Source organism: Bombus bifarius, unplaced genomic scaffold (assembly GCF_011952205.1).
Source record: "Bombus bifarius isolate JDL3187 unplaced genomic scaffold, Bbif_JDL3187 scf7180000008193, whole genome shotgun sequence".
Lineage (NCBI taxonomy): Eukaryota > Metazoa > Arthropoda > Insecta > Hymenoptera > Apidae > Bombus > Bombus bifarius.
Genome location: NW_022884501.1, coordinates 1375048 through 1400211, shown reverse-complemented (window position 1 = coordinate 1400211; position 25164 = coordinate 1375048). Strand labels below are relative to the sequence as shown.

Sequence of the window (25164 nt, the reverse complement as noted above, 5' to 3'; positions counted from 1 at the left end):
CCATTACAGCTTCTCTCTTTTGATCCTCTGCTCTAGATATTTGCTCATTACCAAACAGTGGGAGGAAGAAGCCCGTAAAGCTTTGAGAAGGTTGAGAGCCAGTAACCAAGTAGAAGAGGATATCGAGGAAATGAGAGCCGAAGAACGAGCTCAACAAGCCGAGTCTAGAATATCGATGACAGAGCTCATATGTAGCCCGACTTTGAGAGCGCCTCTCGTTATAGGTGTGGTCATGCAACTTTCCCAACAGCTTTCAGGCATTAACGCTGTAAGTATCGTCGTCTATAAATTTCATATACGGTACTACTGTCTCCATGAGCGAAGTTTCGAATTCAACCGACGAACTTGCGCTGCGTTTCTCTTCCACAACACGGTCCATTCGCGAAAGTGGATGTAATAGCGCATGAAATTGCCCTCTGTGTGTTTCAGGTGTTTTACTATTCGACAAATTTGTTCACTAGTTCTGGTTTGACAGAGGAGAGTGCCAAGTTTGCAACCATTGGCATAGGTGCCATTATGGTTCTAATGACGTTAGGATCCATCCCGCTTATGGATAGGACAGGAAGGCGTACACTGCACTTATACGGTCTTGGTGGCATGTTTATCTTTTCAATATTCATCACAATTTCTTTTCTCATAAAGGTAAGTTCAAATTTTAGGACATCTTCGCTTTAATTATGCTACGTACTGTAATATCGATGTTAATTAAGTAAATGTTACGTCTTTCACCACAGAGTATCTATTCCTTGATAGATCACGCGTATTGTCGTGTAAATCAATAACGATAATACATAGTATCTTTTGCGATTAAATTATTCGAGCGACAAGGGTCGAATAGGAAATACTAATCGGCTTTCGCTAAAAGCTAAAGAGAAATAAATTGCCATTGACAAGAGTTATTTCGTCGAACGTAGAAAGTTGATGAAAATCGAGATCTCTTAGAACGTTAATTACGCCACAGAGAACGTGGATTGTATATAGCTGTCTCTCTTTGTGCTTTGTCACTTCATGCACCTTGGCGAAAGGTGTATCTAACACTTTGTTCACAGCTGGAGTGCAGCACTGCATCGACAGTGAGAATTATCACCACTTTACGTATATAAATATGCATTCGAGATACTCATTTTTATTTCTCCCGACCATTCATGTAATTTGTAAGGTCTATCCTAAATCCTGCATGTTATTTTTTAATTTGCGTTATAGAGATTACTAATATTCTGTGCATCGACACATAACGAATCCATTCTTGATAAAATGATAAGATTATTATTAATTTCTAATTACACAAATACAAACGTATTTGAGAAAACAACGAAAATCTTTAAAAAAAATATATCGATGTGTCGAATACCTAGGATGCATGCGTTTTATTTTATTTGCTTAGGCTTAAGTAACTGTGCTTCTTACGAATCCTGTCCCGCTCCTTACCCCATCCCCTCCCTTTTTCACTAACGGCCTCTTTCGTGACTGCCTGGAGGAGACATTTACTCCCTTTATTATTAGTCTATATTTCGGCTCAAACCTGTCACCCTCTTGCGCATAATTAAATCAACGATAATAACGTCAATATACCAAACACGGCTACACAATTAATTACGACGATGAGATTAAATTTCATTTCTCTGTACGCTAAACGTGTGTAGCACTTTTGCTTCTTTCGCAACGCTATTCCGATGTGTATTACAATTCGTGTAAAGCAAACAGTGTAAGTCATACGCAGAAGCTACAAGAGTTCATCAGACTTTAACGTCGATCAACGACCTAATACGATAACGGTAGATATATGTCTATATATATATATACGTGTATGTATACTTATTCGAGCGTAAACGTTGTATGTCTGGCGCGTATTTATTCTCATACATTTAGGTTCTCCGAGGTCTATAAGCTACGTGTCCTGGTTACTCCTTAGGTATATAAAAATGGCCAGTCATATCGCTTGAACGCTTGAAACAGAAAGATGTTACTGTACATAATAACAGAGCACGTTATACGCATTGTCGCAATCGCATTATCGCCTTAAACACAGGGTTGAGCTGCACTATTTGCATGCAGGTTTATTACATTTCAGTTCTATTCGTTGAGTTTCGTAGGTCTTACGATTTTTGTTCTTCTGAGAGAGACTCCTCCGGCTGCTCAGGAAAGAAGAACACGATTCTACTGCCTGATAGGAGTTTTTCGGTTATGTGCAGGAAATGATTGACTGGATGTCTTATCTGTCGGTCGTGTCGACGCTCAGTTTCGTGGTATTCTTTGCTGTCGGGCCTGGCTCCATCCCGTGGATGATCACAGCTGAACTATTCTCGCAAGGTCCTAGACCTGCGGCCATGTCTATCGCGGTTCTTGTCAATTGGATGGCTAATTTTTTGGTTGGCATCGGTTTTCCAAGTATGAAGGTAAGATATTCTTTAAATTAAAAAAAAAAACGCTCAATTCGAGACAAATAAATTCTACGGGATTTCGTGTTTTCGAGTGTTTTAACTTTAATCCAACAGTGGTCGAAACGTTAAATATTTTATTTCTATATGAATAAAGGGAAGGACCAAATTAAAAGATTTTTTACGTCCGTGCGATAACTATATTTATTGTACGTAAGAAATAAAATGTTTCGTTATAGTTTATTAGGATGATAACACGTAAATGTTACTTTGTTAGAAACGCCGTTCGAGGATTAAGGTACTCGTAATCGAAACATAGACAAAAGACAGACAGTGTGTCAAGCAGAAAGAAACGATTGACATTTGTTAGTTTTACGTTAGCCCCTTGTTTCAATGTGTTACAGACTAGCCTTGAAAACTACACGTTCCTACCATTCAGTGCATTCCTAGCCATCTTCTGGATCTTCACATACAAGAAGGTACCTGAGACCAAGAATAAAACGTTCGAAGAAATTCTAGCTTTATTCAGGCATGGTAACGACAGGTACGCAATAAATAAGCCACTTAATACCATTCCTAATACGTATAGCAAATCATTAGATAGATAATCTTCAGTTCTCAAGCCCTTTTTATTTCGCTGATTTCCATCGATCTCTTTCTTATTATACGTATACGTATCGTTCTATACGTACGATGGTTCTATCAGAAGACAGCTTGTTCATTTTTGTTCGCTCCTCGCTTTTCATTTGTTGTCACGGAGCGTGAAGAAATATCCAACTAACGGAAGACTTTGTATTCACGTTTTATAACATGTGTCGATCCGTTAACGATAAACGCGAAAAGAATTATTACCTTTCCTCTCGGAAAAGAACGATCGTATCCTGTCGATGCACGATATACTGTTATCATATCCGTCCACACGTCCGGCCGTCTGTAATTTACGACGAATCATCAAGCGTATACGTAACACGTGAATTCTTAATTGTTATTCGAATCAAATGGAAAGTGTAGAAAATGAAAGGAAAATCCGCATATATTCTTGCGAATAAAAACCGGAAGGCTAGAAAGTGCACGACTTCGACTCGATTCGGCAATCGATATGATATTTATACGTTCATCGTGCGAAGATTGATAACGATTAAAAACGATTAATCGAATGGAGAGTATAACGATCACGAAACATCCGTTTGATGAGGGGAAAAAAAAAAGGAAAATACGAGTGCAGCAATTATCTTGGAATAAATCGAATCACGCATATAATATTGCACAGTAATACGCTATATCGAACACTTAATAATCTGTAAGAGCTTCTTTTAATCAACAATTACGCAGTACTATCGACTTCATTATTATTATTGTGTTGTCGTTATTGTTACTATTATGTTATTATTATATCGAACATACAACAACACAATTTCTCTAGTACTACTTTCTATACATTGTGTAGATGAGACATGACGTTTTACAAATGCGTTACCCTATAGTAAAACAGGGACGTACTATCAATTTGGTAGGATACTAATGTCACACTACACGTCCATGCGTGTATCGCTGCCTAATCGAGGCTATAATACGGATTCAACTGTGATAAAAGTTCGTTCGATTTTCTCGAGAGAGATAGATTTCTAAATCAGTATATCAGTTGACTCGTACACGTACTAGTACGCTCGTTAATTGTATCTCCGGAGTAAGAGTAAAACTAAATAATATTTTCGCGAAGATTGCGATTAGAATCGTGAACAGCGTTAACGTTTTGTAGGTTTCGAGATTAAATACCTAAAAGCTCGTTATTGGAAACAGAGATTCGAAATTCGATCGCATACAAGACGAGATTTTAACTTCGTATCGTAACGTAGGAAATTATTCAGCAGCAAATAATCCAGATTATAATATGTGTATAATATCATGAAAACGTTCATGGTAATTGTCGCATGGTTGTATAGTAACAATTTATTGTTCATACCGTATCATAGTAGTATTTGCCAATAAAATTTTCGGCATTGACGTTACACCGAACAAAGTCTTTCTTGTAATACACAGAAGGTACAACATCGTTTTCGTAGATTCACGTGTTCTATGTTTAATAAGTAATAGTTTCGTTCGACTATAAATGCCATCTATCTAATGATTTCTTTTTTCGTTGTTGTCGCATACGCGATTAAAATAAACGAGCAAAACTAATTGTCGAAGCTACGATCGTTTGTTTTACCTTCAACCTTGTGATTTATTTGAAGTTTCCGTAATTATTATAGATATTCATTTGTAAGACGTGCTCAGCTTGAAGCTTTATAGTCTTATTGTTACGTATTCCCCAAGGCCAAATGGATATTATTATATTTATTTGTTTAGCATATTGTACATGTATTATTTCAATAAATCGTTATTTAATGGTTCTGATAAATTCTTTAAGTTCTGAAACTTCCGTACTCTGTTTTGTTTTATACGATGACGAATTATGTTCTACATATCGTAATTGTGCTTTCTATGTTATTTGGAGCAGGAGCAGCTTGCGGGACAGCAGACTTTATGGGTGAGTCACGCAAAACATTCCCTGTTACTGTGGTGGCTTTATTACGATATACCATATGAATTTCTAAAGATTATTTAAATGCATGACAAACAATTATCAAAGACACCACTAGTCGTCTTTAAAAGAAAGGATTATTTTTTAGCGATCGTTCATCCATTTTCTCCTCTTCTTTTTTTTTTTTTTACTTTTTCATTTCCGCCAAACCATTCGAATCTATACGCATAAATATTTCTCTATATATTACTATTTGCTCTAACGTTTCTATTTATACGAAGGTGAAACTTCGATGTGTGTCGAATTCGATTTGAATTTATCGTTCGATCATTGCTTCTGCAAGCGAAAAATAATCCTGTCCCTGCCTATTTTAAGTGACTACCATTAACTTCGGTCTAACAGCCTGGCATGTTGAAACATCTTTACTTACTATCAGCTCATGTGAGTTTCCATCTCATGCGCTACCTAAGTCAGGCTAATTAATCGTAATAAAGGAGAGAACATAGATTGCATGAATAACTCGTTTACGACAAATTGTAATTTTTCGTTTTTCTTTTGCGAAGATACATTTCACAGTTTCTAATAGTTCTTCAGGGCTATTATGTGATTAATACAAAAAAAAAAAGAAAAAAGAAGAATGCTTTTAGCGATCTTGCGAGAATATAAAAAGAAAAAGAGAAAAGAAAGTGCAATTCCTAACGATTCGCTGGTAAGGTTTGCTATAACATAACAGCCCCGACCATTTGATTCCCTCCTGGAGCCTTGTATTTTACAGCATGCTCCTTTTTAGTCTACCAATACCCGATAAATGTTCGACGACAGATCAGTCTTGGAATAATTTTCATGTCGATAGTTGGCACGAGTTTATGGCGCTGTACTGTGCGATTGCATGTTAGTGCTTATATTACTGTTTGGCGTACAAATTCATTTCTGAGTTGTATACAAAGTGATATAGATATATTTTACTTCGATAGGCAAACGCAGCAAGAGCAGCTTTGCATATTATTCTATCATCGTTCGCGCAAAACGAAAAAAAAAAGAAAATTTTTTTTGAAGTAATAAGTAACAATGAAAATGAGTAAAAGGAAAGAAAAGGGAAATGTTAACGCGAAGCGTGAAAGCAATTTTGCGTTCAAGTTCCCTTATCTGATCAGTGCAGCTCTTGATAAACTCGCAAGCTACGCAATTATTCTTTTTCTTCTTCTTCTCTTTTTTTTTTTTTTTTACTTTTATTCCATTTGTTTCTCTATTATGAATTACGCTAACACAAGGTTTTGCCGAAACATTCGATGAATCGTTAACAGCTTCTATATATATATACATATACATATGAATGAACTCTAATCGATAGTCGGTCTATGGTTGCTTATGATTTAGTGGAATTTTATTAAATTTGTTGGTTTATAACAACCGTACGCTAGTTGATAAACGACATAGAAATAGTATAAAAAGCCATTTTCTTCTTGTCTTTTATGATCGAATGAGTGCTACTTATCAATTTATTATTGTGTATGTTTGACTTTTACTGTGCCAGTAAACGCATTTATGTCATCGATATTTTGTATCTATATTTATATACTGCTCAGGTAAATTATGGTAAATGGCAGAAGGTATAACACGAGGAAATTATCAAATTTATCAATACGATTGTTCACCGTGTTTTTCAGTCGTAACGAATATACAGTTTGGACTAGTATGCATTGGAAAGTTTTGAACAACAAACTGTATATCTAGCTCGTTAATAAAATGATATCGATGATTTTTGTTAAGAAAAAACCAGTCTCTAACGATCGAAGCGAGACTGGTTTTAACGACGCTAGGAATCACTTGTCCTCAAAGCTCAAAATACATATGGAGAACAGACTCTTTCTTTTTTTTTTCTTCTCGCTTCTTTGAAATATCTCTGCCGGAAAATTCTATATTCTTTTAACTATTCGCACGACAAAAATAGATAGCACGACTTAAGTCTCACGAAGTAGAACGGGCTACTTCGTATCGAACTGGTCGGACGACAGTCGATGAGACTGTTGTTGCGTGCCGCGTGTGATAACTCGATACGAGTGTACTTGGAAATTGCGAGGGTGCTTGGGTATTTGGGAATCTTGAACGAACCCCCTTTTTTTCATTCTTCCAACGTAAGATGCGTAATGCGTTTGTATGTCTTTTTTCTTTTTCTTTTTTTTTTTTTTTTTAATAAATAGCTTCCTTGTACGTACGGTGCGAAACTAGGATTTCTCTCTCAAAATCGAACATAAAAACGATTCGAGGCTCGTTGGCCATGTAACATTATTATATTGCAGGGAAGAGGAGCTCGCCACTAACTCTAGCAAGGAGACCGTCCTATCTGACGCCACCACTGCCAACCATACCCATGCTACTGACAAACCATAAAAATATTTTAAAAAAAACCTGATAATTGAGAACGATTTTAATCGAATAATCGAAGGTCACTATAGATTCTCGTAACCGGTCAATCTAATGGAATAATTGTTATCGGCAACGATTTAGCATACTCGTAGCACACAAACTGCTATAAGATATCATTGTATCACTGACTTACACACACATTTAAGACTAAAAAGAAAACTTTTTGAAACACTCGTTACTAGCATATATTATATTAATGAACGAATATTTCGGCATCACCGATAAAATCGTATACATATACATATACATATATATATATATATATATACATATATTCTATGTTGTAAAATAAATCTGTTTGTTTATTTAATTACCGGTTTCAGTTCTCTTCCACTCGTACATACGACCTCGACGTGGAATTTTTTTTATCGTTGGTCAAACTTTTTGACCTAATTTTCGTTTACCTTGCAGGGGAAGTCAATTAAGAATATTCGTCACGCTGAAGAGATCGAAATGTCTCATGCAGCGTGCGTTTTTTTGTCTTTCGTTTCTCGATGATTAGCAAACGATCCCGCGGACACCCGTTCCATTCGATTCGAGAGTAAATAATAGTATCGAAGTTGGATAATTATGCAGACGATAAGTACATGTGTTTGAAGTCTACTACACAGGCCAGTGAACCACTGTAATCCTACAAGGCTAGAAACTGTGAAATGAATTATCATTTCTTGAGACGAGAAAGAAAACACGAACGTACGCGCACATCGGAACTAGATAAACGAACGACAATAGGCAAAATTAAAGTTCGACTAATGGTAGCTTTGCAAGTGTATTATCGTATAGCGTGCCACAGAACAAAAATGAAATACATAATGAATTATCGTAATAGTAAATAATAAGCGGAATTACGTCATAAACCTTGAAATTTTCAAATTCAAATCCAGGTCAATTAGGATAAAATAAACTAAAAAAAAAAAACGGATATGTAACTTACGTTGACGAGTTGTTGATAAGACGCGATGTACTGTTTTCTCGTAATTCTACGACGTCGGTGCATGTTGAATCGATGCCCTTGACGAAGATCTGGAATGTAATAAGAGAAGGAAAGATTCAATAGACATGTATGAAGAAGCGGAAACTTGGACAAGTCGCGTGATGTTTTGCAGGAGCATGCTAAACTGTGTGAATGCATTAGAGGGACACATACCGCCAGCAGAGAGTGCAGCCCTGATGGTGGCCGAGGAGAAGCCACACCCTGATTCATGTAAGGCTTAAAAACCTGACCAAGATCGTCCACAATCATCTGTCACCAATATAGTCATTTCCGTCTTTATACGACAAACAATTCTTTCAATTTTCTTTTCGATAATCGACAGATACGAATCGCGATAGAAATATGATATTACGTGTTTCATTATAAAATTTATTATAAGATAAAACTATGTCCAATCCAAGTTATTTTATGTTCTTTCGAAGAATTGTTTGTTACTTGTCGCTTATTCCATCTACCTGTCATTGTGCATGTCATAATGCCATCTATGTATGTTGGTAAATTTTGTTTATTTGTAGTTTCATTGTGATACATTCGTTTTAAATTTATTTGCGACTATTATTTTTCTGCTTTCAGTATGATTCAAAAGTGCAGAGGAATCAAAGTGCTGATTATATGAAATCAAAATTACATTGCTGCTTCGCTACTACAAGACATACAAGTGGTCCTAGCAGAGAACAATATCACACTACCTATATTTTCGTGTTGACAATAGCAATTTAGAGGAGTACAATCGAGTATAATTCCGTTGTAAATGAGACAACAAGCTATTTTAATCACAATCAACCACCGATCACAGATGTATTATACATATTTAAGACGTTAGACGTCGAAAATTTAACGACATCGGTATCTTTTGTAAATGCTCATTCCTCAACTGTTCGTTTCTAATTATTCACCTTTTATTATTCTATGGTAAGGAATTTTCACTAGAAATTTACGATCTCATAAATCAGAGCAACTGTGTCTCGTAAATTATTTGAAATGCAATTTATTATTACACGATGTTCTTTTCTTCTTAGGGGGGAAAAAAAAAGATCGTTACTATCTCGAAATTTTAATTGTCTCAAGTTCATTTTCACTTTACGTAACTAAATACTTGCATTTCATCGGTCATAGTTCTATTTTAGCTTTTCATTACTCACACTGCTTCAGCCAAACACTCACACCATTACACTCGATTAAAAGTTGAATATAGTTGAATATACTTTCATTTGCATATAGAGCTTATATTCCTGACCTCACCACATATGTGAATATAAATGATAGGTGTTGTAAATATTAAGGAATATTGTGAATAGAAGTAGACACGTACTTACTTTATCGTAATCCTTTTTTTTTTTTATCATAGTTCGATAAAACTCTCAGCATTATGAGCTCTATGATTTATATACATATATATATATATGTATGTATATATGTCTCTCTTCTGTCATCTGTGTGCAGTATGATAATCTGTTGTCCTATTATTATATCTGATTCTAGTCAATTCTAAGTATTCCTATGATTCTTATAAATAACATTAGTAGATATATTGGCTTCATTTCCATTCTAAGAGTATACATGCGCTATTGACACTGGCCTTTGTAGTAGTTTAAATGGAGGTAGGCCATTAAGGATTCTTACATTAACACATATGGTCTCCACAGATCGATTTATCGATTTGTAAATGTAAAGGCATAAAAAGAATGAGGAGTCATATGAATGTTAAACTTACAAGATTTTAAAACAAATTATATATATCACATTATCATTATTTTTTATATGAAACTGTAAGACCGACTTTTTCAATACTACCGCAGTTGGAGCATGTGTGGCGTAATGGGCATGTCCGCATGAATGTAATTTACTTCATTTAGATTAAAAACAAAAAAAAAAAAAGAAAAAAGAAAACTCTGAATGGTAAATATTAATCTTCCGTATTTTTATTTCGAAATTTTCTCATCCTTGAGCTTATTTACATGATAAGATGCTAAAAGATAATTATATCGTAGAAGTCGCAGTTTGCCTATTGATCATGTAGACAAAAATTTAACTAAAACAAGTAACTTAATACAATTATTAAGTCTTCCAAACGTCATCGCTCTGGTGGATACAGATAACGTTTGAATGGAATATTCGTAACATACAAATTAATATTCGTGAGCATATCGCATAAATATTTGTAACTATAATATTGTGTTTTTCAGGTATTTTTTAACGTACTTGAGGATTAAGAAATAATTGAGTGAAAAATATTAATCATTGAAAATAAAATTATTTTTTAATATTTTTCTAGCGAAGAATTATCTTTATGTCATAAATTTCAGGATGCTGACGACAAAAAATTTTTTTAAATCTATAAAAATGATAATACATTATTCAAGTATAAAAAAGTTTTACTTTTCTGAAAAATCTGAGTATATTCTTAAATAAAATACAGAAACATGTTTGCCATGTTTTAAATAAGCAAGACGTTACTTCTTATAGACAAACTAATTTTCTACTAATCATTATAAAAAAATATTCAAACATATAATATGTACATAAATATATGAAGGTCACTTTAATCTAAGTATATATTATACAAATACTAAAAAGGATAGCAAGTATTTGCAATCATAAAAAAAGAACATAGTAATAAAATTTGAATCTCGGTAACAGGATTGCTTCATCTTAATATAAATCAGAAGTATTTAACAAACGATTTAATGCCTGAATATGCAAACGGCCCGAAGGTACATTGCTAAGAAACAGCTCGATATCCTTTAACAGTTTCTTTCTACAAAGAATCGTAGAGGCTTGCTATTTGTCGTCTATCTAAATTGAAACGGTTTGGTAGATGAATGCCAAGAGTAGAGTAACAAGTATTGCAAACGCGCATGGAAAAAATGTGCATCTGATTAATGTTGGTGAACAGTTGTGTTTGCAGCTGGATCAGAGCGATCTTCCGGCGCACCCGCTCAACCGGAGAGACCACCGCCCCCGCTTCCCCCGCCACGCTTTCCGAACAGCGGTGTCTGACAATGGGAAACAGCTCCTCTTAATATTGGTAATCTAGTGATCATGAACGCGTCAATCCCACTGCCGCTACTGCTCACCACCAACAGTCTCACATTGGAGAATCAACTATACGAAATCATCACGGAGAGGAGCAAGGCCTGCGCGGCTTTCTTGCGGAACAGTTTACGTCGAGCAGTGAACGCGACCACTGTCAGTTGGAGTGTCGCGGAGAATTTCGAGAGTAACGTATCGTGCAATCATGCCTGATTCAATGGACGAAGAGGTTGAAAATGTGGATCACCTGTTGATTGTATTCGAATATTGAATAAAATGAAGTCGATCGCAAACGTTTAAGCGAGAAGCTCAAACGACCGATTTAGTTCGGTCTCGAGTATGCTCGCACGTGAGGTAACCTCTAAGAATGAATATATCTAGATACAAGATCGAAACGTTCTTGATTTCGCGGAATTTGCCAATTGCAATTTACCGAACAACATAGAACAATAGTAAGTGCAAATAGGTGGTCGAGACATCGAAAAGACTCGACGATGATTTGGGGATTTTTCGATACGATTTTGGTAGGCGAATCAACCGCAGCGTTCGATATGAGACGTAAGAATCTTTCCCACGTGAAACGTAGGGAAAAAATAGACGAAGGACGAGGTAATGAAGATCCTCGAAAAAGAACCTAACAAAATGTTGCGAAAGTGATTGTGCCTAGACATACGTTTGAAAGATAGAAAATGAAAAGAAAAGAAAATAGAAAACGCGTAAGTTGAATCGTGATCACTAAAAAGCATTTGAACTTCGTGCGACATCGAAGAATATAGAACATATAATTGCTAGATGCGACGAACCGTTTAACGAAACCCCAGAGGAAAAGAAGGTGTATATCTATATATATACTTCACTTTTATATCGTTAATTTCATAGGTTTTATTGGAATTATATGTCATTTTGTATCACTGTCGTCTTTATAAGTCATTGCACTGTAATATGGTTATGCGTTACGTGTTTGTTGATAAATTAAATTCGATAAATTTTACGGCTGAAGTTAGGAACAAATTTCGGATCTGGAATCGACCAAATTATTATTCAGTCAGCATTAAACCAAAACACGGACTCGGTCTATCACTTTAACAGTCGCAGTGTTTAAAGACATTAACTAAGATAATGTTGTATGTCGTTATACGGTGCCTCATAAAAACAACATTTATAAGTCGATCAATCATTTTATCTTATAAAAGTACGAGGACATAGTGGTACAAACGAACGGGTGTTGGTTATTGCGATAGTAAGTTTTGAATTATGCGCATGCGCAGTTTTATTTCGATAGTCAGTTTTAAAACTAAACAGATAACACCGACACAAACCTTTTTACGAGTTAAGATTAGTATTAATATGAAGCGAAAAATGAATTACGAATTAAGCTTTGACTAACAAATGTCAAATTATTATGGAATGTCAAACCCTTTCGTTTGGACCAGAAAATATTCTATAAAACCTCGTACATTTAGAGGCATGCCTTTTCTTACTACCTTTTGTCGTTAATATTTTACACCAAAATGCACTTCATTTGATGTCATGCAAATTCTTTGGGAAAAACTTCCCCTATATGTATATAGATGTATATACTGTATACTTCTATGGTACTTACCATGTCGTTGCATAAGAAGATGTATGATAATCCTATACTATTCGATATAGTATATTTAATTCCCTATTCAAAATAGCGTTACACGAAAATTAATTACATCGTTCGAGCGATATATCTATTCGATGCCGATACACACAAACGTTTCAACCGATCGCTTTAATCGAACTGAGATGAACATTGACCGGATGCACTGTATACTGTTTCAAGCGCCATCTTTTTGTTGGAGAACAAACAACACTTAAAATTTCATTCACTCAAAGATTATATTGGACATTAGATATATCTTATACAATAACATAAAATGATATGATTTTTACAGAGAAATTAAAGCATTATTTTAAACTGTTACAGCTTTTTATTTATTTTCATGATTATACGTAACATCGATTGGAAAGTGTAAACAGATCGGATTACTTTTAGTTTTTACACACAAATTAGGTTCAGAGATAGAGTAATAAGCACCAAAGAATACACTGACACCATCGGTAAATTCTCTTTCGCGCTAGCTTATAAATAAATTAAACAATCTCTCAAATCGGTTTGCTATTTAAATATCGCGTTATAATCGCGATACAGTACCTAGAATAGAATGAAAAATGAATAAATAAATAAATAACATCGTGTGCAGTAAATCGTATGCTATAATTTAATGAAAAAAAACAAAATAAAGGGAAAACTTTTAATTATAAGCTGTCCAAATCATACAGAATCAGTGAGAAAGGCAATAAAGCTATTGAACTGAAAATATGCTAAAGTAGATTTCCTTGCATTAGAGTATTATCAGAATTCCATTATTGATTATGGATACTTAGGCTAGAGATATACAAACATATATACATAGCTACTAGTTTATAGTAGCACATTGTAACGGGCTAATGATAACGATCGCAAACTTCGTTAATATCATACATGTATGTTGAACAAAAATGAACTGTACGTTTCCCACTCGTGTTATGGATGTACGATAATCGTGGACCGAGTGCTGGTAGCATATCCATTTTTTAAAATCATTACAAGCTTAAAGACGATAATTATACATAACTGTAGTTGCAATTACTTCAACTCAAACTAACTATGCATCTGAATGATGAGATCGATGAGTCGAATTCAGAAAAAACTCTGTATTGTGTTAGAAAAATTATTTTAAGACAAACAAAGGATTTACTTTTCACGTCTTAAAATTTGTTAAACTATATGTAAATTAGTAAGAGAAATTATCTGAGATTATTAGATGTGGATTAACTACGTTTATAAAATTTTTATCTTTCATGATTTTTTTTGTTATCCTGTTGAGAAAAGGCATGCTGTGATATATATTCATTGAACATTTCGAAGCAAACACAAAATTATCTACATCTAAAAAGAAACAAAAGATAATCTATAAACGATTTTTCTACTTTCGCCACAATGAAAATTATAATTAATGTCATTAGATAAATATAACAATGAGATGCAGTTATGCCATATATATACATATGAATTTTGCAAAACACGAGACATTTCTCTTGTTTTCGAAGATCTAAAGTCTAAAGTAATTTGTAGGTGTTCAAAGTGCTTTCAAAAAAAGAACAAAAAAATACACTTCCTCGTATCAGAAAATTAATTTCACTATAATTCATCCACACGTAACGATATAATAAATAACTGGTTTCTAAAACTGTAATATTATGAATATGCATATAAATATATATATATATATATACATATATATATACATATATACGAACGGCAACCTTTATGCGAGGACCTATCCGTACTCGACATGACTTTGATAACAAAATCAGTTATGATTGCATATATAGTTTTGAGTCAATGATATGATACTAAATTCACCGTGTATTGCAACGTTTATAGAGCCTTAAAGAAAGATAAAAAAAATTGGAACAGTCCAACAAAGTGATCAGAATAACGATTTGTAAAATAAGTTCACTGCCACTTTAACGACTTGTGCTCCACGGAGAGCGCCAATATTCCAAATGTGAATGTGTACAGTTATGTGAAAAGTACTTATAACTTAATTATATTTACATAATATTAATTAGAGTTATGTAAAACTAAATAGCATGTAATAATATTAAGAATGATATACATATGTAGGGTACAGATAAAAGAAAAAACCATCGATTGCAAAACTATTATATTCCTGACAAGAAAAAGATTATGCCTGCTCATTTGTATATTATACGTAAATCTTAACACAGAAAAGTTTCTCTGGTAGAAATTCTACTTATTGACGTGATTCTTCTTTCTGAATATTTATTTCATAAAAAAGGTTATATCTTTTTAGTTTGTTTCATTTTAATTAGAATATATATTCGATCACAGATATTTGGGAAAGAAGTTAATATTTTGTTTAAAAAAGATAAATTTCTCTTCAATGGCCTGTAAACAATTTCTTATCTTCAAATTTGTTAAAATACTACAAGTTAATTTTATATTTATGAAGCATTATATAGATATCTCTTTTTTGAGGAGAAACCATTTCATATTTTCTGGAAAAACATTTTAATTATTTTCAATTCATGCAATGTTATTTTGAGTTTGTATTACTAAAAAAGATACAAACATATAATATTGCAAACATGGTTTTATTTGCAATTGTATATATACGTAGCAATTGTCTATAATATTTTAATTACATACTTATGATTAATGTATTTAAGCTGAACAGATAAATTTAAGTGGGAAGATCATATACAACATCTTTTAAAATCTACAAATAAAAATATTTACTAAGTAATATCAGTGTTTTTAATTATTTAGTTAGAGAGATGTATATGAAAAAAAGCAAACATTTTTTTTCGATGTAATTAAATATATTTTATAAAAAAAACATTTGGAATTTGAAATTTGGAATTTTGTTCTGAATACTTATGGTTTACATTCTTGATGATAGGATTCCAATGTTCGAAAATCTCTCCATGTTGGAGGTAAAGCACTGTGTAAATGTAAACCACAACGTTTACATGGATCACTAAACAGATTATTTAAACTATGGAACCAAGTCTGTAAAAATAATAATACGAATTGAATAAGTTAAATTTTATATCTGTTATATTATTCAAATCCTATTATCCTTATTACTTCCTTACCATAAATGATCGGACAGCTAATTCAGGTAATGTAGGGGAATAAAAATGTAACATAGCAGCGTGAGCATTTTCCGTTACTTTTCTAAAAACCTTGTGTCTGGACTCTGTCCATAAATCCATAGTTTCTCCATAACCTTTAACTACTACCCATTCAATCATTAAACCTTTAAACGCTATGACTCCTTTTAAAACATGTCCTAGGGTAACATGTAATACTACATTTGATGCAAATGGTCGAGATACAGATACTGTCATATCATTAAAAAGTCTATCAAATGTGGCTATTAATGAATCAACTTGTCTATAAAGGAAATAAAATATATATCAATAATCTTATTAATATTAACTCATAAGTTATAATTTAAACTATGCTACTTATAACTATGTCATTGAGACAATTTAACTTACTGTTGAGGAACATTATGATTACTAGTTTGGATTCGACCTCTTTTTGCTCTGCTAGTAGTATTATAAGACCTTTTCAGAGAATTTTGGCTAAGTATTGCTTGAGCAACATTGCTATATTCATGAACTTTATCCGTCCACTTGTAACTATTTACTAATGTACCATACAATGCTTGTCTTTCTTGCGTTGTTTCTTGACTAAGATATGTAGTACTTGCTAAATTAAATGGTCCTGGTGGTGGATTTAAACTGCTTACAGCTTGTTCAACATCTCTAAATACAAAAAAAGAATGTTTAGTACAATATGGTTTTATGATAAGTGTATTGTTAGAAATTTAATACCTTAGGTTGACATTGACTGTTGTTAAAAGTTCTTGCAATTCAAGCAAATATTTATTTTCTTTATTTTCTTCCCCATGATCAGCACGTAGTCCATTTCCTAAAGAGTCAAAGACCTGGCCAACACTTGAGCGTAATACCTTAATTGCTGTCAGTGCAGTCTGTAGCTGTTCCATTTTTATCGTTATTAATATCTGTTCATATACATCATATGCTAGTATTCCTAATAGAGCAGTCTTTCACATTTCTTCTTTCAATGTACATATAAAATTGAAAAAGATATGTAAAGAGCATAAAACCTTCTCCTATTATTAAACCACCTTCCAATAACGACAATAGTAGATTCGTAAAATAATTAACCTCTCAAAACATTACGCCACGAACAAGATACCTCATAGATCTAACACTCAACTATTCGTCACGATCATGGTCATGGAAGTAATAGAAAAATGTGAAATAACGGGAGGACCAAAGGACATAGGAAAAACGCTAAAGGAGACTAAACCACTGAGCTTGCTGAATGACTAAACTAAACTACTTTTCGTAATTTTTCACCACTTATTTGAAGTACGTACATATACAATATTTCATTTGGTACAGAAAAATATTTATGTATATTATATAACATTTATTAAACATTAGTTAAATACAAAATAATAATAATATAATCTTAATAATCATATATGTAAGACAAAAGTCTCTATTACCTTTGTCGTGGCGCCACTTTTTCCTTTCATCCCCACTACTACTCGGTCCGTCATGAATCGTGTACGCGACTGCACTAAAAAAAAAGAAAAAGAGGCAGAGACGACTCGAGCTATCTTTATACGATGGTATTACACAACGAATTCTAACTTTTCGATTAAAGCGCCTTACTGTGGACAAATTGACTAAAACTGTCCGGTCATTAAGAGTCTTATCCCCACAACAGAAGTTTCCAGACCTGTATATATGACCGCGGCCATATTAATCTTTAGAAAATTTCAATTATCTTCAGATGCAACGTAAATATTTTAAGATTAAATGATGGGATCGGTATTAAGGTCCTTAAATTTATGGTTTATTCGCGCTTTATAAGAATATTGAAAAATAAATATAGTGTTATGTTTTAAAAAATACTTATAACCTTGAAATTTTGCAAAAAAAACAATCATGAGAAAAATCTATTTTCACCATTATGTGTACCCTTGAAATGGTGTAACTTTGCCTTGAAAAGATTTTTTATATAGCGATAAATAAAGCAGATGTTAGGTGATCCTATTTATCTGGTCCACTTTGTATATGATATATATACATTTACACGTATTGTATACGCACATATGCGCTGATAGAGATGATATTAAGTGAAAATTTGACATCGGAATAATACGGACTCAGCTGTCACTTTCTTGAATAATTTTAATGTATAGTTTTGTAATTTAAAACGTGACGTTAAGAGATGATGTCCGAAAGAGATTATGCACCACTTAGTGCTGCTTGTGTACGTTCTCTTAATGATAAACTTTATGAAAAACGAAAAGCAGCTGCTTTAGAAATAGAAAAGTAAGGTTATATTTCTTGTTTACTTGTTTATAATATTATTTATTCTTGACATTTATTAATAATATTTTATTCCAGAATGGTAAAAGAATTTGCTGCACACAATAATACCGTTCAAATAAAACGATTATTAAAAGTATTGGGCCAAGATCTTGCTACATCACAAAATCCGCATACACGAAAAGGTGGTTTAATAGGTCTTGCAGCAATAGCAGTAGGATTGGGAAAAGATACTGGTCAATATATAGAAGATTTAATTCACCCTATCCTAGCTTGTTTCTGTGATTCTGATTTACGTGTAAGATATTATGCTTGTGAAAGCTTATACAATGTAGTGAAAGTAGCAAGAGGTGCTGTATTGCCACAATTTACAGATATTTTTGCAGCACTTAGTAAATTAGCTTGTGACTCAGAACAAAGTGTAAAAAATGCTACTGAGTTACTTGATAGACTAATGAAGGTAATTTAAAATTGTGGAATACACAGCATATATAATATAAAATTATTTATCTTAAACACTATTTCAGGATATTGTAACTGAGAGTGGTCTATTTGATCTAGTTGGATTTATGCCTTTATTACGAGAACGCATTTATACTAAAAATCCATTTGGTAGGCAGTTTGTAATAGCTTGGGTGTCTGTCTTAGATGCTGTCCCCAACATGGATTTTATCATATTTTTGCCTGAAATTCTTGATGGTTTATTTAGAATATTAGAGGATCCAATGCCAGAAATTAAGAAAGTTACAGACACAGTTCTGGGTGAATTTTTAAGAAGTATAAAGGCTAGTCCTGGAAGAGTAGATTTTCCAGGAATGATAAATATCTTAATTACACATGCCCAAAGTACAGATGAATTATTACAATTAACAGCAATTACATGGATTAAGGAATTTGTACAATTATCAGGTCCTCTTATGCTTCCTTATATGTCTGGTATTCTTATAGCAGTATTACCATGTTTAGCATATGATGGAGATACTAGGAAAAGTATTAAAGAAACTGCAACACAAGTGAATATGAACTTGATGAAATTAATAACTATGAAAAATAAAGAAGTTGTATATAATGCTAGTGAAACTGGTGCTCAAACTCAAAAAGGTAAAATTATATTTTCTTAAAATCTTCTAAAAAGTTCTAAAATACTTAAAGAATGATCATAATAAAAAAACTGACTTTTTCAGATTCTAGTCAAACTTATTCCCTAGCTGAAAGTTTAGATTTATCTAGTGTTGTTGAAGTGTTAACAAAACACTTAATGTATATATCAGTCCAAACAAAAGTTGCTGTTTTAAAATGGATTCATCATTTGTTCATAAACATTCCACATAAAATGTTTAATCATATAGAAAATTTGTTCCCAATTTTAATGAAGTCTTTAAGTGACAATTCAGATGAAGTGGTGCAACAAACATTAGTTGTAATGGCTGAAATAATTAGCTCAAAATCACCTGAAGCAGCAATTCCAGATTCAAATGCAGAAATGCAAAACAAATATTTTACAAAATTTATTGTAAATTTATTAAGAATATTTTCAACAGACAGACATTTATTAGAAGAAAGAGGAGCTTTTATTATTAGAGAATTATGTGTATTATTAAGTGCTGAAGATATTTATAAAACATTAGCAAAAATATTGTTGGAGGAACCAAATTTAAATTTTGCATGTACAATGATACAAACTTTAAACGTTATACTATTAACAAGTTCAGAATTATTTGATTTGCGCAATAAACTTAAAGATTTAGATTCTGTAGTGAGTATACTTTAAATATTATTTACATATTTAAATGTTTTATATATTTATATGTTTTAAACTATATGTGTTCTTATAGGAAAGTTGCGAATTGTTCAAATGTTTATATGTATCCTGGTGTCACAATCCTGTTGCAACTGTAGCACTATGCCTTTTATCGCAACATTATGAACATGCATGTAATATTATTCGATCATTGTATCCTTTATTATCGTATTATATCAAACTTTAAAATTAAATTTTTCTAATCTAATATTTCTTAATTAAAAATAAATTAGCGAAAATATAGAAGTAACTGTCGAATTTCTTACTGAAATAGATAAATTGGTACAACTGATCGAGTCTCCAATATTTACTTGTAAGTATATTGAATTATTGTGGTATTTAAATTATATTTACAGAAAAATAATGCATTTTAGATTTGAGATTACAACTTCTAGAAAGGGAAGAAAATGATGCTTTAGTATATGCACTTTATGGTCTGCTTATGATTCTTCCTCAAAGTGAAGCATATGCAACTTTACAAAGACGTTTAGCAGCAATTCCACCAACAACAAAATCTATACCAAAAACAGTATCGAGGCCAAAATCATTTAAAGATACATTTAATTTCCCTGAATTATTGAAACATTTTCACACTACTCAAGAACAACATAAAGAACAAAAACGTAAACTGCGATTAACAAATTTAACAGAAAGAAATACAAATCATGCAGACATATAAATAACATTTTTATAATATTAAATTTTAAATAATTATAAATAATAATTTATGTGATAGTAAACTTGTGTATATGTATATATACACAGATGGATACATACTTTTAAACTTTGTTATTGTATGAATTACTTGTCAAAAGAAATTTACACATTTTTATGATATTTTCTTTTTATTACAAAATTATGATATATTATCAAAATAAATTGTTTTTTCATAATATTTAATATATACAGTTAACTTTACAATTACTATTTATTGGCTTTGTACATATAAGTACATCAAAACGATAAATAGAATAAATGTATTGGTATTTACAGTCTTTTCCTCATTAAAAAAATAGTAAAATTTATGAAACATTTTGCTAGAGTGATGTATACTCTGAATCATCTGTATCATCTAGACTATCAAGCTTTGATATACGGTCAAGTTGATCTATAAGTAAATCATTTTTATATAGAATCATTGCAATTCGTTCCTGCATGACACACATGTTCTTCCATTTTTTTGTACTTTCTTGAGCGGGTAAATTAGTTTTTTCAATAGTTCTTAATTTCTCCGGAAATGTGTCTATTAAATGTAAGAAATTCTCATAACGTTCCTTGCTTTCATGGGACAAGCGATAAGAATACGTTTCTAATATATGTTCATAATTATCTACATCTTTGTCTAAGATTTGAATTTGTAGGAAAACCGTTTGTGCCATTTTATACCAATCAGCAACACATTCAGATCGGCTTATCATAGATGGTACACAAAATGTTTCAAGAAGATTCTTTATTCTTTGTCCCGTTGATGTAACCTGAAAATAAGTGGAGAGAGATTAAAAATAAATATTGGTTTTCTTTTTATAATGCTCTGCTTTCTTGCCTACATGATATGAAGATATCTATATTGAAAAAATACCTTTATTCGTTCCAGAACATGAAACTGTTCATCATTGTATGTAAGGCCACGAGTAGCTCTGTCTCTTAATAAATGTTGCCAACCATCTCGTAAACGGTCAACTAAAGTTGATGCCTTTTGGCTCGCTTTGTTGGCCCATGGACACCACAATCCACGAATAATATTGTCCCATTCACCACGCAGACTACCTTCCTTCATGTACCTATATTTGAAATAATAAAACCAATTTTATTCAAATGGTATAAATCATTCTTATTAGACAAACCAAGAGAGAATGCTAACAAATATTAATCACCTCTGATGAAGCTGCACTACCGCAGGTGCTAATTCAGTCAAAAGTTCTTTACTTTTCAAATCCAATTCTTTTTTCCAATTCTTCATTTCTAAAGTGTTTTGACTTCCAAGCTTTCTAAAAATTTGCCAAGCAAGATTTTCACTTCTTTCTATTGCTATAACTGTATCTTCTATAGCTTTTGTAAAATCTTTGGAATGTTGACATTTTTCTAATAATCTTGTGAGTTCTGTTGAGACAAGTCCACTGAAAGCTTCGATCGCATCCTGTGACAGTTTACTACACAATACTAGTTTGTCGATTCTTCTTTTGCAAACATAGCCTACAGAACAAGCTACTTTTGCTTGACTAGCATCATTTTCAACAGACACTAAATTTGCAAATACTGGGAATTTAGGTAATTCTGAATCCACAGGCAAATCAACATTATTGTTTTCTTTAGAAAATAACATTAATGGTTTGCTCTCAGATGTATTAGGATAACCTTTTCCAGGAGTACATTCTTCGACAATATTTGTTAAAAATGTATCTCCAAAAAGAATTATCTGAGCATGAGGTGCAATGTCAGTTTGATCTTGTATATGTACTTGAAGCGCTGTCAACTTTTCTTCAAGATGCAGGAAGACTTTTATGAGACTCCCTTTATGCATGTTAAATATGTGTATACGTTTTCTGCAAAGAGTATCAGTTACTTCTGAAAAGAATCGTTCAAAACTCCACATTTTTTGGGGATCAACTTCTAGTAAACCAGCTAATAACGGCGTTACAATTTTTTTTAAACCAATACTCAGCTGACAATTTTGTGGTAATTCTCTATTCCATTCGATAGGTCCACTTTCAGAAGTTTGTACACCAGATATAACACCAGATGCTTTTTTTGTAATAATATAAAACATTGTTTCTTTATTCCTACGACCACCAAACGGTCTAAATGGTAAATTTCCTGTAGCTACATGATACAATGTCACACCTATAGACCACAAATCTACAGTTGCCCCAAAGGTTTTGCCAACAGGTTTACGTAAGACTGCACGTTCATATATATCTGGATGTAAATATTCCTCCGTACCATACAAAGATACAAATTGCTGATCTTCTTGCAATTCTCTGGCAGCACCAAAATCAGTAAGTTTATAAATCGTACTACCATCATCAGCAATGAATTTCATTATATTACCTATAAGAATAGTAATAATTTATGACTTTATTAAACAGATAGATATATCATATTTTTCAAACTTATATGTTTATATTTTTATATTATATAATTTCCTACCTGGTTTCAAATCTCTATGTACTAAATTATTATCGCGTAAATGTTTCATTCCAGCAGTTAAATGTTCCAAGACTAATAAAAATTCGCTCTCTGCTAGCCCATAAGTATTTTCTGGATCGTCTAAGATGTTGAAGAGACTGCCTCCGGTACAAAGCTCCATAACAATTACCGTTCCACGTCCATCTTGCTCTTCTTCAATTGCTAACAGTTGAACGATATTTTCATGATTTACTTTTTTAAGAACTTCAAATTCTCGCATCTGTACATCATGTGGCCGCATATGACTGAGCTGATTGAACGTTTTAACCGCGACGGGTTCCCCGTTGTTTTTATTCACACCTTGAAAAACTGCACCAGTTGCACCTTTCCCAAGAACGCTAGTTGTACACCATACAAAATTTGTCGATCCACGTAAAAAAGACATTTTTAAACTTTTCGGAGCTTATACAAAATTTGTGAGTTTGAAAATTTGACAAGCAGTTTAACCTATTTTATGATTGACAAATTTTAAAACTACAATTCTCCCGTACGTATTTATATATATTATACATCTGTAAACTTTCTACTTTTCAGGATTATTCTTAATCGTTTCATAACACGTTACATGAAAATTTATGCGAATGATTAATAATGCACTCTTGTCAGTGATCAGCAACTTTCGAATAAAGTACATATGTATCGGTACAATTGTACAACTTGTTATTCAGTGTGTGCAGGAGCGTAACAGTACTTCCAGATCCTCGGCCTTTCATGCAGTGACAGATAGTAATAAATAATAATTCTTATTAAAAGTATATAATGTTTAGCGAGATCTATATTATGTTATCAATCAAATTCATATAACAGTAAAAGTGCATAAAAATTAATAACACAACAAATTAAATGGTTTCGTGTATTATATCGCGTGACATAAATAATGTATATATACAAAGATGGAAAAAAGACTCATAAAACGTTACATGGGTAAAGGAGCTATTGCTGTCTATCGTCCGCTGTCATGCGACTCACGCGTTGCTATATTGTTTTATTTGCATGTGGTGGCACTTTCGGCCAATACGCGTATTTAACTCTACGGTCTGTCAAAAACAACCAATCAGATCAGTATTCTTTCCAGAAAACCTCTTTTCATCTCTGCTACGTATGCGATTGTCATCAAAGTAAAGGCGTTTTTAAAGATTTCAAGGTTACTTCTATTTCTTTATTAAATTATATATTTTTTCTACATCGATCGATGCGTTCTTTATCCTCTATAAAAACATACTGTGGTGCTTGTATACAGAAGCGATTAACTTAAAAGATATTTTAACCACAAGTTAACAAAACTTTTCATACGAAAGACAAGGGAAACATAAATTGGTTCTGCGTTTCTTTGTCTTTTATACGATAGATTGTATGAAATTAAAGTTAAAGCATCTTTCAGACGAATCGTTTAGACCCTATACTTTTATCAGTTGCGATATACACTCTGTATAGAGATACACCCTCTGAAATTTCCTCTCTGATTTTGTATGATTAAATAAGTTGAATGAAAATCCATAATAAACCTTGATAACTTTTACGATAACGTAGAGTTATTGAGAAGAAGATATGCAATGCATGATGTAAACATTAAATCATTGCAACATTATTAACGTTGAATTAAGAATATTGGATTAAGAAATATGAATCGCAAGAAACAGAGTTTAGACGAACTCGTCCGCATATACTTCTCAGCTATATAATTTAATTATCAGTAATTAAACAAGAAGAATGTCCTACGAAATATAATATTACTTGTGACAAAGTTATTACAGTTCTTTATTAAGTATATTTCAATAATTTTATAATTATTCAAATTAGTACAAAAAATGATTATACTTCGTTCTTTATCGTAGATATCTTA

General features: G+C 32.5%; 4 protein-coding genes across 24 annotated transcripts in view; 2 read left to right on the top strand and 2 right to left on the bottom strand.

Annotated features, from left to right (window-relative positions):
• Positions 1-14510, top strand: part of LOC117209721 (glucose transporter type 1) — a 33188-nt gene extending 18678 nt beyond the window's left edge. For 8 of the 19 annotated variants that reach the window (XM_033452026.1, XM_033452027.1, XM_033452045.1 and 5 more), the window contains 7 exons: positions 37-268; positions 430-642; positions 2172-2396; positions 2783-2922; positions 4879-4908; positions 8436-8533; positions 11220-14510. In XM_033452026.1, coding sequence (XP_033307917.1) covers positions 37-268; positions 430-642; positions 2172-2396; positions 2783-2922; positions 4879-4908; positions 8436-8533; positions 11220-11323 — 1042 coding nt within the window. In that variant the 3' untranslated portion in view covers positions 11324-14510. Of the gene's footprint in view, positions 1-36; positions 269-429; positions 643-2171; positions 2397-2782; positions 2923-4878; positions 4909-7202; positions 7301-8213; positions 8235-8435; positions 8534-8896; positions 10234-11219 lie in introns of those variants that run through there. The other 11 variants (XM_033452029.1, XM_033452033.1, XM_033452031.1 and 8 more) reach the window with 11 other exon arrangements.
• Positions 14511-15806: 1296 nt separating this feature from the next.
• LOC117209733 (mediator of RNA polymerase II transcription subunit 27) lies at positions 15807-17595 on the bottom strand. Of its 2 annotated transcripts, XM_033452081.1 has the most exons (5): positions 17503-17595; positions 16799-16962; positions 16460-16729; positions 16052-16352; positions 15807-15965 (listed from the first exon to the last, which is right to left on the bottom strand). In XM_033452081.1, the coding sequence occupies exons 1-5, from the start codon at positions 17554-17556 to the stop codon at positions 15831-15833; spliced, it is 924 nt and encodes a 307-aa protein (XP_033307972.1). In that variant the 5' UTR covers positions 17557-17595; the 3' UTR covers positions 15807-15830. The 2 variants fall into 2 exon arrangements, with proteins under 2 accessions (XP_033307972.1, XP_033307973.1); XM_033452082.1 differs by lacking the exon at positions 17503-17595 and having other exon boundaries at positions 16799-17292.
• A 429-nt stretch (positions 17596-18024) lies between these two features.
• LOC117209725 (protein VAC14 homolog) lies at positions 18025-21121 on the top strand. The gene is made up of 7 exons (XM_033452051.1): positions 18025-18337; positions 18413-18794; positions 18862-19435; positions 19519-20090; positions 20170-20288; positions 20369-20448; positions 20510-21121. The coding sequence occupies exons 1-7, from the start codon at positions 18234-18236 to the stop codon at positions 20812-20814; spliced, it is 2136 nt and encodes a 711-aa protein (XP_033307942.1). The 5' UTR covers positions 18025-18233; the 3' UTR covers positions 20815-21121.
• On the bottom strand, positions 21045-24254 carry LOC117209723 (inhibitor of nuclear factor kappa-B kinase subunit epsilon). 2 transcript variants are annotated; one of them, XM_033452048.1, is made up of 4 exons: positions 23283-24254; positions 22010-23183; positions 21715-21916; positions 21045-21610 (listed from the first exon to the last, which is right to left on the bottom strand). In XM_033452048.1, exons 1-4 carry the CDS (start codon positions 23704-23706, stop codon positions 21173-21175), a joined length of 2238 nt encoding a protein of 745 aa, XP_033307939.1. In that variant the 5' UTR covers positions 23707-24254; the 3' UTR covers positions 21045-21172. The 2 variants fall into 2 exon arrangements, with proteins under 2 accessions (XP_033307939.1, XP_033307940.1); XM_033452049.1 differs by having other exon boundaries at positions 22010-23208; positions 23283-23418.
• Between the last annotated feature and the right edge of the window lie 910 nt (positions 24255-25164).